The sequence below is a fragment of the Schistocerca serialis genome, chromosome 6, assembly GCF_023864345.2.
Source record: "Schistocerca serialis cubense isolate TAMUIC-IGC-003099 chromosome 6, iqSchSeri2.2, whole genome shotgun sequence".
Lineage (NCBI taxonomy): Eukaryota > Metazoa > Arthropoda > Insecta > Orthoptera > Acrididae > Schistocerca > Schistocerca serialis.
The window spans coordinates 723,378,748-723,394,576 of NC_064643.1; the positions used below are offsets into that span (position 1 = coordinate 723,378,748).

The window sequence follows — 15,829 nt, forward strand, 5'->3', positions numbered from 1 at the left end:
AACTACAATAAAGATGCAAGCTCAAGTAAAACCTCCTGTTGCCTTTTGCAATTTTCCAAGCAAATCAACTCCTATCAGTTCCATCTGTTTTTCTTTTGGACTTACGTTCTGTATGTACCCTGTATATGTTTGGTTACTGACTTTCGTGAGTTGACATCTGACACGAATGGCTAATTTCTTCCTGATTTCTGGAAAGCTTGTTTTTCTGTTTATTTTGTATGTCGGTACCGGTAAACATTTTAAGAATTAGTTTCAGAGAAGTAGATTATCTTCTGGTCGGTCTTCCAGCCGGTGCAGATTATCTTAATTTGTACCGTATTATTTGCAAGTAATGGTGATATGTTGTATGTCTTTTTAGAAATTATTCGCTTATATCTTTGTAATAAATGTCAATTGTTTAATAATTATAGTGTTATCATTAATTATACACAGGATTCACTCTCTGATAATAACAATAATAATGGTGGTGATGATGCTGATGATAATGACAATGACGACTATGATGCATTAGCATTGCGCCACTTTTCAATGCATGAGGTTTGTCTAGCTCGCAGCATCAAGAAAATAGTACCTTTGTTATCTTTCGACTCAGAGTGTTCTTTGGTGTGGTTACTGCAGTGACTGAAAATTTTGATTTTATGTATTTGGTCTTGTGAAAGATAATTATAAAAAATATTGCAGGAATAGTTATGTCTGGTGTGAAAGCCGACGGTGGTGAGTTGTGCTGATGTGGATGGCCCCAGTGTCGTCTGTTTTCTTGCTCCAACTGAGTTGGTGTTCCTTGCAACTGTCATGGCTTTGCATCCAAACTGGCAATCTCTTTCTACTGCCGTTTTCCAGTGGAAAACATTTGTAAGAGAGGGAGACTCCTACGTTCCTCGTAAAGGAAAAACTGTTCCTGCTTCAAGCCAGAATCTCACTGGTGACGAAGCTAAGCGGCTGTATGAAGAAATTGTAAAACAAGAACCCGAAAAGTCATCGGTGGGGAATGTAACTTCTGCAGCCACATCTGCGGAAATATGTTTGAAAAGTGTGCGCCATGCCAATCTCACTGAAAGCTCTCCCGTGAGCAGCACGCCCTTGGATGTAGACGGAACTACCTGGATCAACAATATAATGAAGGCTGCTCAAAGTAACGACGTTTCCAGCGTTTCGTCGTTATTGAAAGGAAGAGAGAGTAACATAAATACTGTTGATCAGTATGGTTGGACAGTTCTGATGTGCGCTGCTGCCTCAGGATCTCTTGATGTGGTAAAACTGCTCGTTGACAGCGGCGCTGACATCGACGTGAAAGACAGAAGTGGGAATAGTTCTTTGAGTATTGCGGAAAAAATGAAGCATTTTCATGTTGTTAATTACATGAGTTCTAGGCCCGTTTCAGAAGAGAAACCAATATCTCGTAGAAGAAAGGACGTAGGTACTTTCTACTGTGCTGTTTGTAAACGCAGTTTCAGTGATGAAAAAGAGAAACATCTCACCTCAACTGTTCATCTTTTTAACTCTCACCCTGGTGGGGGCAGAACTTATTATTCTATTCCAGAGAGCAATAGAGGTTTCCAGATTTTGTTGAAAGCTGGTTGGGACAAGGAAAAGGGACTGGGTCCCGAAGGATCTGGTCAAAAGTTTCCTTTAAAAACTGTGTTAAGAAAGGATAGGCAGGGACTCGGTCAACCTACAAAAATTCCGGCCAGAGTGACACATTTTGACCCATTTTCTACTGAAGCTGTCCGGATAGAGAAAAAATGTAAAGGAAGAAAGAATAGGGAACTTTTTTCTCTGAAAGAAAAGAGGAAGGAGAGAATGTTACGCAAAATCCTAAGCTAAAAACCTGATACCGGTTTGTACTCTTGTATGATCTTGAGAACTAGTACGTTGAGGTGAGCAGAAAATACTGTCTTAAGTAAAACATTCTACTGCACCTACATGTCATGCATTCTACTTATGCTGAGACCTGCATAATTTTGTGCAGATACTTTACATTTTTTGGTGATTAACACTTTCTTGTTGACGTGTGATGGTAATTGTAAAGATTTTTGTGTGCACTGGTTATTAAAGGGCCTTGATCTGGACAGATTCTCTTCCTGATTTTATTCTGTGAATGTGTCAATGGTAATGATGAAGAGATATCTTGTGTGTTAACACACTACCTTTACATTGTCAGGATATTAAAAGTTCATTTAGTTTGAAATATCAGTGTGGCTGTTATTATTTAACAATTTTGAAAAAGACATTATGGTTTGAATTACAAAATACAAAAATTAGTCTTCTTAAATTTGTGAAAAGTGTCATTTTGTTTGTCTATTTTTTATTAATTCAGGCAGTGGTTATTATTTCCACTGGATATAGAGAAAGAAATATGTTGAAATAGCGCATTTGTTATCCGATGATGTGAAACAAATAAATGGGAAGACTGAAGACACTAAAACTGCCACTCTCAGTATTGAAAGTCCTGGATTTGTCTTTCAAGTAGCAGTTTTAGTTTAGATTGACCATTTTTTTGTTATTTTTTGCAAAATATCTTTATGTAGATGCTAGTACTTGATACTGAGTAAAGGTTGGTTTGCGTTTAACAGAAATTGGTTAGCAGAGAGCATTGAAAAATTGAATGTTCATTTTTACAAAATGAATGCTGTGTTTATTAATGTAATAGGCAACATGGCTTTACAGGCTTGGGCCTTTTGGAGAATCCTCAGCACAGCCTGCGATTGTTGAGTGAAATTGAAGAAATTGGAGAAGAAATTCTAAGAGATCGTAATGAAGTTGTAGCTCTGGACCGTAGGCGAAATCAGACCAGAGAAGCGCTCAGAGCTATACAGAAGTCTACTGCAGATAAAGTTTGGGTGTCAGTTGGATCTCTTTTAATAAAGATCCCAGAGAAGAAAGCCACTGAAATGCTCAAAAGAGGTTAGTTAAAAATTTATTTTTGCTTTTGCTTTGCTCTGTTGCAGTCTGTGAAAGCACGACAGCATATACCTAACGGCTGATGTGGTCATTTTGACTGCTATGTGAAAATTATTATTTTCGTTCTCATTATCTTCATTTCAAATAAGTGTTTTAGTTTTATAAAACTAAAATAAGATGAATTATATATCTCAAATTCAAAATTTTTTCTTTTTACTACAAACAAGAATGAGTTTTTAGAAATGTTTTATCTAATTAACAAACACAATTTTTATTTCAAATTCTTTTAGTAAAGAAGTTGATGTTTTATTGTGTACTCATTATTATAAAATTAATTAGGTACTGTAATATTTTATGTAGTGCACTTAGTAATGAAATATGTTTGCCAAATCCACATATCACGACATATTTGTAAAACACTGCCTGACTTTTTCTTCAGTTTATTTGCACTACCTGATGTGAATTGCATATCTTTAGCAGGAGGAATTACATACGTCCTTAGTTATGTCCTCCGAACAAGAACCATACATTCACCGTTTGCACTTTTTGTAGATATAACTTGTCTTATTCCTACCCTTCATTTGACATTGTCTCCTCATTTTATTTCCTTCCAAGAGTTTCCAGATTTAGCTTCTGTTTCTACCAACTTATTTTTCGAGTCCATGTACCCCATACGAAGCTCCTCTGCTAGCTTCAGCCCTGATCTTCAGCCCTGTTTGATAGATGCCGAGTCAAGAATATTATAAAATACTTGAACTGGCTATCTTTGAATACCGTCTCGAACAGTGTATTTTCTTGCCATTTGATCCACCACATCAACGCCAAATTTTGTATTGTTCTAGAAATCTATTGTCTGGAGTGATACCCCCGCCCCCGGCCAGTTTGAAGTTCAACTTCTGAATGCAAAGTGCAATACAGAAGCACATTCTTGTTTCGTTTGCCTTGATATACAGTAAGAGTGCCACTGGAATGTTTGAAGAGATCTGAGTTGTAAAGATCAGCCTCCACAGCATAAGGGATTTCTCTTCGTGATCATCTAATTGTTCCAACAGTGCTAGTACTATTAGTTCTCAGCTTGTCACCCCGTTTCACAGTTGTAAAAAAAAAATGGTCCATAGTCATGTATCACCCCTTCTTTTGAAGTGGCTCCATCAACTTCATTTGATTTGATTAACATGGGAGCTTGGGTCTAACCCACCACTGCCTGCACCGTAACTGAGTTTCTTGTGTGGTATTGCTCCATGTATATCTAGTAAAGCCAAACAGTGCCCTTGAGTAGTGCAAGGAGTCTCTTTCAGAGTTTTTTGTTACACACAATTTCTTCCGGTATAGTTGTCCCGAAGATTCTGTATCTTTCGCTCTCCAGTGCCATGCATTCGAAGATTAAGTGCGATGCAGTTTCTTCAACCTCATCACAGATCCTACATTTAGGGTCTTCTTCCATTATACCCATTGTGTGTAGGTGTTTTTTGAAATTCCCTTAGTCTGTCATCAGTTCAGTCATGAGTTTGGTCTTTTTTCCTGTTCGATCTCAGGATTACAGAGCTTCTTTTAAAACGTGGCTTGGACATCATTACCTTACCATGTTTTTGTTTATGGACCTTGGTACAATATTCTACATGCTGTTTCGTAAGCCAGTTCCATAGTTCTAGTTTGATCATAGCCTTGGTTATTGTCAGGACAGGTTCCAGTCCAATAAATGGAGTCGCTGCCCCCATCCTGATCAGTCTGTCGGCTTGTTCATTGCCACAGATCCCTGAGTGGCCAGGGACCCACACTAGGTTTACCCTATTGCTTCCCCCTAGCTCCACCAGAGCCCTGTGGCATTCTGTAACAATCTTGGATCTTGTTGCAGGAGCTGCCAATGATTTCAGGGCTGCTCTTAATGAGAGGGGCCCATGTTAGTTTCTCATCTAAGGTTACCCCTTGATATTGCACTATCCACTTCACAGGTAGAGTTTCATCGAAGAGCTTTAGATTCCAACTTGAGTGTTGGATATGCCTCTTTGTAAATGGCACCACAACACTCTTCTTAGGATTAAGCTTCAGATCCTGTTTGATGCACCAATTTTGCACAATGTACAATCCTCCTTGTGCCATATTTCTATCTGTGTCAATACATTTGCTGAGTATTACTATGACAAGGACATCTGCATATCCTTGGCAGAAACGTTGTCTGGAATTTAGTTCCTCAGTGAGTTCATTCACCACTAGATTCCACAATGGAGGGGACAGAACTACTACTTGTGGGCAACCTCTAGTGGTGTTAATTACTATCTTTTCGTTCATCATGGTAGCCTCTACCTTCCTTCCACTAAGCATGGCCACCTACATATAGTGGTCCCTAGGTCATGCAACTCTGCTGCCCTTACTATAGAATCGAAGGTTATGTTACTGGAGGTACCCTCAATATCCAGTAAGATGCAGAGGGCTATTTCTTGGAAGTGAAGTGCTTTCTCCACCCTCCCAACAAGTTGGTGGAGAGTTGTCTCACATGATTTACCCGGTTGAGATGCGTGTTGGTTTGAATGTCTCTCTCTCTCTCTCTCTCTCTCTCTCTCTGTATTCAATTAGTCGGTTCCGACTCTTCGTGGCCCCATGAACCAAATCACGCCACTTTTTCCTGTCTTGCACTTTCTCCCGTAGACCTTACAGGTTGGAACACATTGCTTCTGTGATGCCATCGATCCATCTCATCCTCTTGACGTCCTCTTCTTCTAGTTCCTTCAATCTTTCCCAGCATTAATGTTTTTTCCAGCAAGGCATGCCTTCGCATTGTGTGTCCAAAGTAGGTCAGCTTTTGTTTTAACATTAGACCTTCCAGGGAGAAATCTGGTTTTACTTGCTCCAATATTGATCTGTTGGTTCTCTTTGCGGTCCATGGAACTCTAAGAAGTTTCCTCCAACACCACAGTTCGAAGGAGTCAATTCTTCGCCATTCAGCCTTTCTAATGGTCCAGGTCTCACATCCATACATCACAACTGGAAATACACAATACAGATCTTTGTTGCTAGTGTCATATCTCTGGACCTTATAACCTTGTCAAGGTTTGACATCACCTGTCTATCGAGCAACAAGCGTCTCCGGATTTCATGGCTGCAGTCGCCATCAGCAGAGATCTGGGAACCGAGATAACTGAATGTGGTCACTACCTCCATGGTTTCTCCTGCTATATCCCACGAATTGGTAGGTGTAGTTGCCATAACTTTTGTTTTCTTCACATTCAGCCTAAGACCGGCCTTTTCACTTTCATCTTTCACCTTCAGCAAGAGTGTTCTCAATTCTTCTTCACTTTCTGCCAACAGGATCGTATCATATGCGTACCTGAGGTTGTTTACATTTATTCCAGCTATTTTAATTCCTGTTTCTCCGTCGTCTAGCCTCGCATTCCTCATAACACGTTCTGCATACACGTTGAATAAGTACGATGACAGTATGCAGCCTTGCCGGACCCCTTTCTGAATCTTTATCCATTTCGTTGTTCCATACATAGTTCTCACCGTGGCTTCTTGGTCAAGGTATAAACTCTGTATCAGATGAATGAGGTGATCTGGTACACCCATGTAGAGGGGCCCTAATTAGCTTCCTCTCCCCAACGTATACATTAACCAGTTTTTCCAATGTTTTGAGAATGGAGGAGGACAGACTGATTGGTATCATATCCTTGGCCTTGGTATGATCAAATCTCCCTGGCTTTGGAATGAAGGCAACCTTCACTGTCCTCCAAGTGTTGGGAATGATTCCTACTGCTAGGCTAACCCTGAATAGCCTGCATAGAACTCTTATGAGCTTCTCTCCTGCCCTTTGCAGGAGAGCTGGAAAAATTCCATCTGGGCCAGGTGTCATGAACGGTTGGAGATGTTCCCACTGCCTGTTGGATTTTATTGAAGACTACACACTCCTTGACTGATTCCCAGTCCTGTCTTCAAGTGCCTGAGAACCATTGTCTCTCTGGGATCTCATTCTGGTCTGTGTTGTCCGGCAGAGCATATTGAAGAAAGTGAGTTTTGAGGAGCAGTTCCAACGTCTCATGTGCTGTCTTTGTATATTCCCCATCTTCTTCCCTCAACATACCTCCTGGATTGGTCGGTACTCTGGCTTGAACAGCCGTGCTTTCCACTTCCTCACAGACTGCCTTCCAGGATGCCTTCTTTGCTTGTCTGATTGCAAGGTTGTAATTGACAAGGTCGTCACAATGTTTAGCCCCATTGTCCTTTACGTCTCTTATTGTTAAACAGTCTCCGTACCTGTTTTCTTTGTGTTTCCAAGTTGTTATTCCACCAAGGCACACTCCCATTTGTGCACTTTTTGGTGATTGTGCAGTTGTCCTGAGACGAGGTTACTATGGCAGTGGTAACAGCCTCTTCTATTTCCTCAAACTCTACTGGTTTTAACTTCCAATAAGCCTAAGTCAAGGTCCCTCTCAGTCTGTTCTCCTGGGATTCCTATAGGTTATAGTCTGTCTGATTCCCATTTCAACCTTGAATTTAATGTACATGTGGTTCGATGAAGATGGCTCTAATGCCACATGCCATTGTTTGACATAGCTGCCCATCATCATGAAACCAAAGGTTATGTCAATTACTTTTTCCCTTCTGCTATTCCTGAGTGTAGTTTCATTGCCCCTAGTTGTAAGCGAAAAGAAATTCAAGAGGGTACTCACCTCTACTGTTGGTGTCCTGCTGCCCCACACTAGGTTGTGGGCATGGGTGTCGCATCCCACCAGCAGGTGGTCACCTTGCTGATGACAAGCCTCTACCCGTCTCCTCACCTCCAAAGGAGCAGAAATCCATCACTCGCATGAAAGAAATTCCATTTCTTACAAAGATGCATGTTCTGGAGTTTCTTAGATTCCTAGCTTAAATCAGCTTACGTCCAGTGCCACGAGGCCCGATACACCCTCTTTATATAAATAGGGTGTTTTAAAAATGGCCGGTATATTTGAAACGGCAATAAAAACTAAACGAGCAGCGATAGAAATACACCGTTTGTTGCAATATGCTTGGGACAACCGTACATTTTCAGGCAGACAAACTTTCGAAATTACAGTAGTTACAATTTTCAACAACAGATGGTGCTGCAAGTGATGTGAAAGATATAGAAGACAACGCAGTCTGTGGGTGCACCATTCTGTACGTCGTCTTTCTGCTGTAAGCGTGTGCTGTTCACAACGTGCAAGTGTGCTGTAGTCAACATGGTTTATTCCTTAGAACAGAGGATTTTTCTGGTGTTGGAATTCCACCGCCTAGAACACAGTGTTGTTGCAACAAGACGAAGTTTTCAACGGAGGTTTAATGTAACCAGAAGGACCGAAAAGCGATACAATAAAGGATCTGTTTGAAAAATTTCAACGGACTGGGAACGTGACGGATGAACGTGCTGGAAAGGTAGGGCGACCGCGTACGGCAACCACAGAGGGCAACGCGCAGCTAGTGCAGCAGGTGATCCAACAGCGGCCTCGGGTTTCCGTTCGCCGTGTTGCAGCTGCGGTCCAAATGACGCCAACGTCCACGTATCGTCTCATGCGCCAGAGTTTACACCTCTATCCATACAAAATTCAAACGCGGCAACCCCCCAGTGCCGTTACCATTGCTGCACGAGAGACATTCACTAACGATATAGTGCACAGGATTGATGACGACGATATGCATGTGGGCAGCATTTGGTTTACTGACGAAGCTTATTTTTACCTGGACGGCTTCGTCAATAAACAGAACTGGCGCATATGGGGAACCGAAAAGCCCCATGTTGCAGTCCCATCGTCCCTGCATCCTCAAAAAGTACTGGTCTGGGCCGCCATTTCTTCCAAAGGAATCATTGGCCCATTTTTCAGATCCGAAACGATTACTGCATCACGCTATCTGGACATCCTTTGTGAATTTGTGGCGGTACAAACTGCCTTAGACGACACTGCGAACACCTCGTGGTTTATGCAAGATGGTGCCCGGCCACATCACATGGCCGACGTCTTTAATTTCCTGAATGAATATTTCGATGATTGTGTGATTGCTTTGGGCTATCCGAAACATACAGGAGGCAGCGTGGATTGGCCTCCCTATTCGCCAGACATGAAGCCCTGTGACTTCTTTCTGTGGGGACACTTGAAAGACCAGGTGTACCGCCAGAATCCAGAAACAATTGAACAGCTGAAGCAGTACATCTCATCTGCATGTGAAGCCATTCCGCCAGACACGTTGTCAAAGGTTTCGGGTAATTTCATCCAGAGACTACGCCATATTATTGCTACGCATGGTGGATATGTGGAAAATATCGTACTATAGAGTTTCCCAGACCGCAGCGCCATCTGTTGTTGAAAATTGTAACTACTGTAATTTCGAAAGTTTGTCTGCCTGAAAATGTACTGTTGTCCCAAGCATATTGCAACAAACGGTGTATTTCTATCGCTGCTCGTTTAGTTTGTATTGCCGTTTCAAATATACCGGTCATTTTTGAAACACCCTGTAAATAGGGTTCTTGTATCGGCCACACCCACTTCCTGCCTCCCCACACAGCAGCTCAGAGCACCAGAGGCCACTTTACTGTGCTGCAGATTAATCTGCAGCACCTCCAGTCTTCGTCTTCCTGCCATCTCTGAAGTCTTTAAGAACCCTGATAGTGACCTGCGAGAACCCTAAAAATGATTTCAGGTCCGCTCCCGCTGTGCCTTCAGGGACTTCTCTCCGACCTGCACCACCAGCGTTCATCCTTCCAGTACAACCTTATGGTTGATCACTCTTCTGTCGAGACTTTTGGGTTCTGGGCCCTTAGTTTCTTGAACAGAGTCTTAGGAGAGACTTCCTTAAGGATCTTTGATACCCATATTGACACCTTTGCAGTCTTAAGAAGCTCCGCTGCCGTCTTGACCAGCAGCTTCCCATCTTCCCATGGGGATATCATGGGCACCTTGTCCTTAAGCCATTCCAGTGTGCACCCCTTCACAGACAAAAATGAGGGCGCCACAATAAATAGACCCTCCTGAAGTTGGGTCCTGGGCCAGTGTTGTCCCCCCCCAGTCCCAATCTTTTCAAAGAGAGCTATCTGTGCAAATTGCCCCTACTGCGAGGTGATGGCCACCAGTGGATGGCCTTCCTGTATAACTGCTGTCCTAAAAACTGAGATTGCAGTACTGTAGGTCTGTTTCCCTATGTCTTGTCTTCGTTTTTTCTAGACTCACTTATCCAGGGAGGAGGGAGTCTTAGATTCCTCCCCTACCCTCTTGCTACCTGTCTTCAACATTGTGGGTGTATGCATGTCCCCTTCAACCTGAGACAGTTTTTTTCTTGGGGTCTTAGATTCAAGTCCCTTTAATTCCCTCCATATAAACTTCATTACTACACTTTCAGGAAGAGTCTGGTCACGTGATCTGTGGTAATGTTTTCCTAAATAAGGGAACCCATTGCACAGAAACTTTTGAGTCAACGTCGACAAGATGCCAAAATTTTATACCAGGTTTGTCTGGCTTGTTTCACTAAGACTGTAAGAATGGACTACTTGTTTTGCTTGGAAAAAGCTGTTCATCAGCAGTCAGATTTTCAGGAATATAGGTTAAATGGCAATTATCAGTAAATTTGCTTCAAACTTTTGATACTAAAGTGAATATATCTGTCAAACGTTCTGATCTTGTTTTTCTAACGTCAAAGTGCAAAAATCTTACAATTTCTCAAAAGCAGTTTCTCCCCATAGTATCACTGAAGATGGGTGGACCCCACTTTTTAGACCACAGTTCATCAAGTTCAGTAGTGTTGGCTCCAAGAACACAACACACATACAATAAAGCAATAAAAGCCTCCAGTTTCTCCAAACTTGAACTCCACAATTCATTTCCTGGAGCACATTTTACATCCATTTCCATACAGTGTTTAATGCCTTTCACTATAGATTCATCAATAAACAGACGCCACGCACTCACTATGCTGGTGTCAGAAACATATCACTTTGAATATGGTGTAGGTCTTGGATTTTCTTTCACAATGTTGTAACTTGCCAACCTGCCAGATGTGGTCTTTCCAAACTCTGCTACAGTCCACTCCGTGATGCCATCAGTACCCAGCAACGTATTACGTGGTCCTGGGAGGCATGTGTTGATTTGTCCCTACTTATACCTTCTTTTATGTGATACATTTTCTGTTGCTGTAATAGAACAATAGAAAACATCAAATTAGAAGTGTCTGTTCAGAGTAATTGTCATCTATATGAAAGTTGAATTTTGACATGTAAATAATGCATTTCATAATTATTACTAACCTGGCTGAACAACTACGTTTTCAGCATAATCTGAATCGGTGCTTCCAGAATGATAGCTTGGTTGACAGTAATCTTCGTCTGCATCTTCTATTAGGTCTTCTGCATCTAGGTCACATTCTGCTTCAGACTTATCATTTGGAATATCATGTAAGAGAGCGAACCATTCTGCTTCGGTAAGCGACAGAGATCTGCGAGCAGCGATTACTATGTTGCTACAAGCTAATGAGTGACAATATGACTGGAGACGTAGACACAAACAATGGACATCAGTAAATTAAGAGTTTCACTATTGTGCATATTATTGCTGTTTAGACTGATGGTTACAGATTCAGTCTCAACCAGAGGAAGGAGGGCATGCTGTAAGACATTTTATTACAGTAATCAATACCGAGGTCAAAATGACCTCTCTTGTGGTTCTAGATACACTTGTTAACAAGTATGGGTGATTCTGACTTTTAATTTGGAAAAGTCACTGAATCTCATTGCAATATGACAAAAACTGCAGTCAAAATAACGTTTTGAAAATGTGTTGCAGTCATTTTGACTGCTCTGGTGGTTCTAGTGTTAAGAATTTGGAATTGGGAGTTTATCACACCCCCCCCCCCCTCCTCCCCTTTCCCTGTATCATTATGGTGAACCATTCATTTCAGGAAAGGTGCTAAAAGTGTCACCGCATCAATTTTGTACTGGCAGAAACTGCTTGTGCACCATTCACTGGAAATAAAAAAAGTTACTTTGACGGTTCTCTTATTTCTAGGATTGTATGCTTAAAGAAGTGGTAGAAATCAGACTTAAGTAAAACCTGATAAGCAAAGAAAACAGATTTTATATTAATAAGGTACTGAAACTGTGCTTTGCATGCTAATGACACAGTGTGAAGTGGGATGTAAACCCAGCAATTGACTAAGCACAACCACGTACTTCGTAACAGCACTGCTCACCTTATGTCGGGGATACCAGTAAAAATATACCTTGGTGGACAAGCTTGGCCACCACCAGATGATTATTTAGTAACAGCCTTGTAAAATAATCATTAATTTAAGTCTTCAAGAACGACTTTCCTACTACATATTTTGTTTGTGGAAAGGTTTTTAATCTTCTTATTGTGACCCTATTTAACATATACAAATAAGCAGTCACAACAACACATTAAAAGGCCTACAGTTTGAACAAGAAAGAGCAGACTTGTTTTGCCTGAGAGTAATGTGTGTAGACTTTAAATACTCCTAATGCGGGAAAAACCACCCTGCTTTGCAAACAGAGTGACTTTCCAAGATTTGAGAATGTCTCTGCTTTCGGGTCTAATCTTTGTGACAGTGTCCTCTCTTCACGATATCTTGGCTTAGTTGTTAGTGTCAGGCTGCAAATTCGAAGGTTGGAGGTTTGGATGTAGATTGCTTTTCTGATTTCATCATTGTGGCGATGACTGCTCACCACAGACAGTGCATAATGGCCAGAGGTGACAAAAGCCATATGAATGTGAGCGAGGTATGCATGTTTTTCTACATCTTTAGGAGAATTCCATTTGATAGCTTGTAATACCTAACAGTCTTCTTTCATCTAGCCTGTTTTAGCACTCAATCTATTTGATATTGTTGTTATTCCGTCCCAGATTTTCCATTATTTTTTATGGTGCCTAAGTGTCATAGAGCAGTTTGAGTCTTGATATTTAGAAATACATCCAATAATGTATATTTGATATTAATAGGTTTTATATTTGAAATATCATAAGTGTTCAGTCATTTGTAGGATGTTGGTTGTGCGTTAGATATAAAGTTGTTGGATTTTATCTTTCAAAATATAAAGAATTCTTCTGCTTCACAAATATCCAAATTTAGTCTGTTTTACATTTGTTTTGTTTTTCAGATCAGATTCAAGTTGACGTTGAAATCAACAAAATGCGCAGTGAACTGAAACTTAAAGTGAATAAACTGCGTGACATGGAACACCAAGCTCCAGTACCTGGTCTCATGCTAAATGCACTGACATCTTCAGAAATGGGTGCTATAAAAACTGCAATGGGTTTCAGTAACTGAAAATTTCAAGCAGTGGTTCATTGATATTAAAGAAAAACAATTGTACAGTATTGATTGATACATAAGAAATTTTACACACTCTGTGTTTTGTATTGTATACAACCCAGGAATAAATATTAAATGAGTTCTGGTGAGGATGTGTTGAAATTGGTTTTGTTATCTTTTAATAGTAATCACTTTTGTGGCTATTATGTATTATCCCCAGTCACATTTGTGTCCTGTGGAAAGCTGACTTTGTGTACAGAATTTTACTTTCAGTGATATCCCTATAGTATGCAAACTCCACTCTCTGTGTTCTTCTGAGCTTGCTGAACTAATTTTAATATGCAGTATGTATGAGCAGGAGACTTGCCAGTGTGTCACCCTGTGACAGTTGTGGACTTTTTTCCTGCTAATAATGTTCATGAACACACAGCATTGCTATTGCTTATCACAGATAGATGCCTAAAATGTACAATTGTACCTGAGGGTTTGGTACTACTTCAGTGTTTGGGAAGACTGTATTCCCATTACACAAGAAACCTACCATGGTGAGCTGTCATGTTTAGATGCTCCACTGAAAACTAGTCTGTATGTGAGGAGTTTGATTCAGAAAACACTTGTGATGTCCTCACTGTAGTGTTAAAATTTTTATCTTGTGTTTATTCTTCTGTCAACCATATCCTAGTTACAGTGGCACAGCAAGCTGATGGTAATGCTCTCAGAAAAAACTATGCTGACTCATTATTCTTAATCGCAAATAATCACTCTCCTGTGAGAGCATCTCAGTACGACAGCCCACAAACAGTGTCAATCACACTGAAAATACACTCTCAAATTTGCTAACGAGAGAGCACCACAGCATGTCTGCACCCGAAGACCCACTCCGAAAAACCTTCCCAACCTACGACAGAAAACTGCTCACTACAACCCCCCCCCCTCTCCCCCCAATCTCCTCACCTTCTCCCCATCTACCAGAGCACAGCTCACCATTCATCACCTTTCAATGGCTTGTCATGATTCCTTTGCCGTTCTACATATTCACAAGTGTGTGTTTATTCTTCTTCGTATTTTTCCTGGACTTTACCCTGTATCTCCACATGATGGACATGTTAATTATTGCATCCCCCTCCAGCTGCGCGCCTGCCCCCTCTTTCCCAGGAGAGAATTTGTGTACTCCCAACTGTCTTGTTCTAGTGTTATCTGTAATGAAAGTGTGAGAACACTTTTTCCCCCTAAATATTTGTGAATCATGTAACTGAACTGGGAAGTGTGTACCATCCCAGCATTCACATAATTAGATGTGGGGGAACCCAACTGTGGATAATACCAGCTCACACATTAATACTGAAACAATGTTTGAAATCCATGGGAATGTGTGGCATGAGGGTTTCCCTCATCCCAAATGTGGCTCTTGGCTTTAGCAGACTGTCATTTGTGAAATTTGCTTCATCTATGAAAAGAATGACCAGAGAAAAGTCTGGAATGTCAACTCAATGGTGTAGGAACCATGTGCAGTAATCGGCATGTGGGGCAAAATTGGCTACACTCGCCTGAAGTAGCTGTTCGTGGAGAGCTCGCCACTGCTGCTCTGGCGTACATCCACAGGACCTACTATGTTGCGGATACCCATCAACAGACTGGCCGACCACTTGGAGGATGTCCTCTTCCACATCAGCAGTGTGGTGTATCTGGCCACAACACAATTGACCCTGTTCGTCTTGAAGGTGCCAGTTTCTTGAAGCCATTGTTCCAATCTTGCTAAAATGGCCTGTAATGGGCAGGCACAACCCAGAAATCATTTGAGATACAGGTGATACGCTAATCAACTATTTCTTCCAGTTTCACTACATATCTGCAACACGTCGGTTTATTTGGAAAACGTGTAATCTGCTATTCTGTAATGCATTGTCTTTCTCAATTATTGAGTGGCAGCTGATGTACTTGTGCTTCAGTTGTTTGGGTTGTTCTCTGATGACGTGACATGACACCAATTTTTTTTACGGCTGTTCTGAATGCTCTTTAAGACTCCTATAACTGTGTAATAGAAATTCTGAGTGCCATTTATTTGTGATTTATGTTAACATTAATGGACATATATATCTAAAAACAAAGATGATATATAAAAACAAAGATGACTTGACTTACCGAACAAAAGCGCTGGCAGGTCGATAGACACACAAACAAACACAAACATACACACAAAATTCAAGCTTTCGCAACAAACTGTTGCCTCCTCAGGAAAGAGGGAAGGAGAGGGGAAGACGAAAGGAAGTGGGTTTTAAGGGAGAGGGTAAGGAGTCATTCCAATCCCGGGAGCGGAAAGACTTACCTTTCCCACATCACTGATCATTTTTAGCCGCTTCCCACAGGTTTTAACGCCATTATTTCTTCGTCCCCTAAGGTAAGTCTTTCCGCTCCCGGGATTGGAATGACTCCTTACCCTCTCCCTTAAAACCCACTTCCTTTCGTCTTCCCCTCTCCTTCCCTCTTTCCTGAGGAGGCAACAGTTTGTTGCGAAAGCTTGAATTTTGTGTGTATGTTTGTGTTTGTTTGTGTGTCTATCGACCTGCCAGCGCTTTTGTTCGGTAAGTCACCTCATCTTTGTTTTTATATATAATTTTTCCCACGTGGAATGTTTCCTTCCATTATATTAAAAACAAAGATG

General features: G+C 41.2%; 1 protein-coding gene across 2 annotated transcripts; it reads left to right on the plus strand.

Annotated features, from left to right (window-relative positions):
* The first annotated feature begins 572 nt into the window (after positions 1-572).
* Positions 573-13,329, plus strand: LOC126484048 (p53 and DNA damage-regulated protein 1). Of its 2 annotated transcripts, XM_050107392.1 has the most exons (3): positions 573-714; positions 2,668-2,904; positions 13,013-13,329. In XM_050107392.1, the coding sequence occupies exons 1-3, from the start codon at positions 690-692 to the stop codon at positions 13,180-13,182; spliced, it is 432 nt and encodes a 143-aa protein (XP_049963349.1). In that variant the 5' UTR covers positions 573-689; the 3' UTR covers positions 13,183-13,329. The 2 variants fall into 2 exon arrangements, 1 of the variants encoding a protein (XP_049963349.1); XR_007587802.1 differs by lacking the exons at positions 573-714; positions 13,013-13,329 and adding an exon at positions 721-1,877 and having other exon boundaries at positions 2,668-2,800.
* Positions 13,330-15,829: the final 2,500 nt, after the last annotated feature.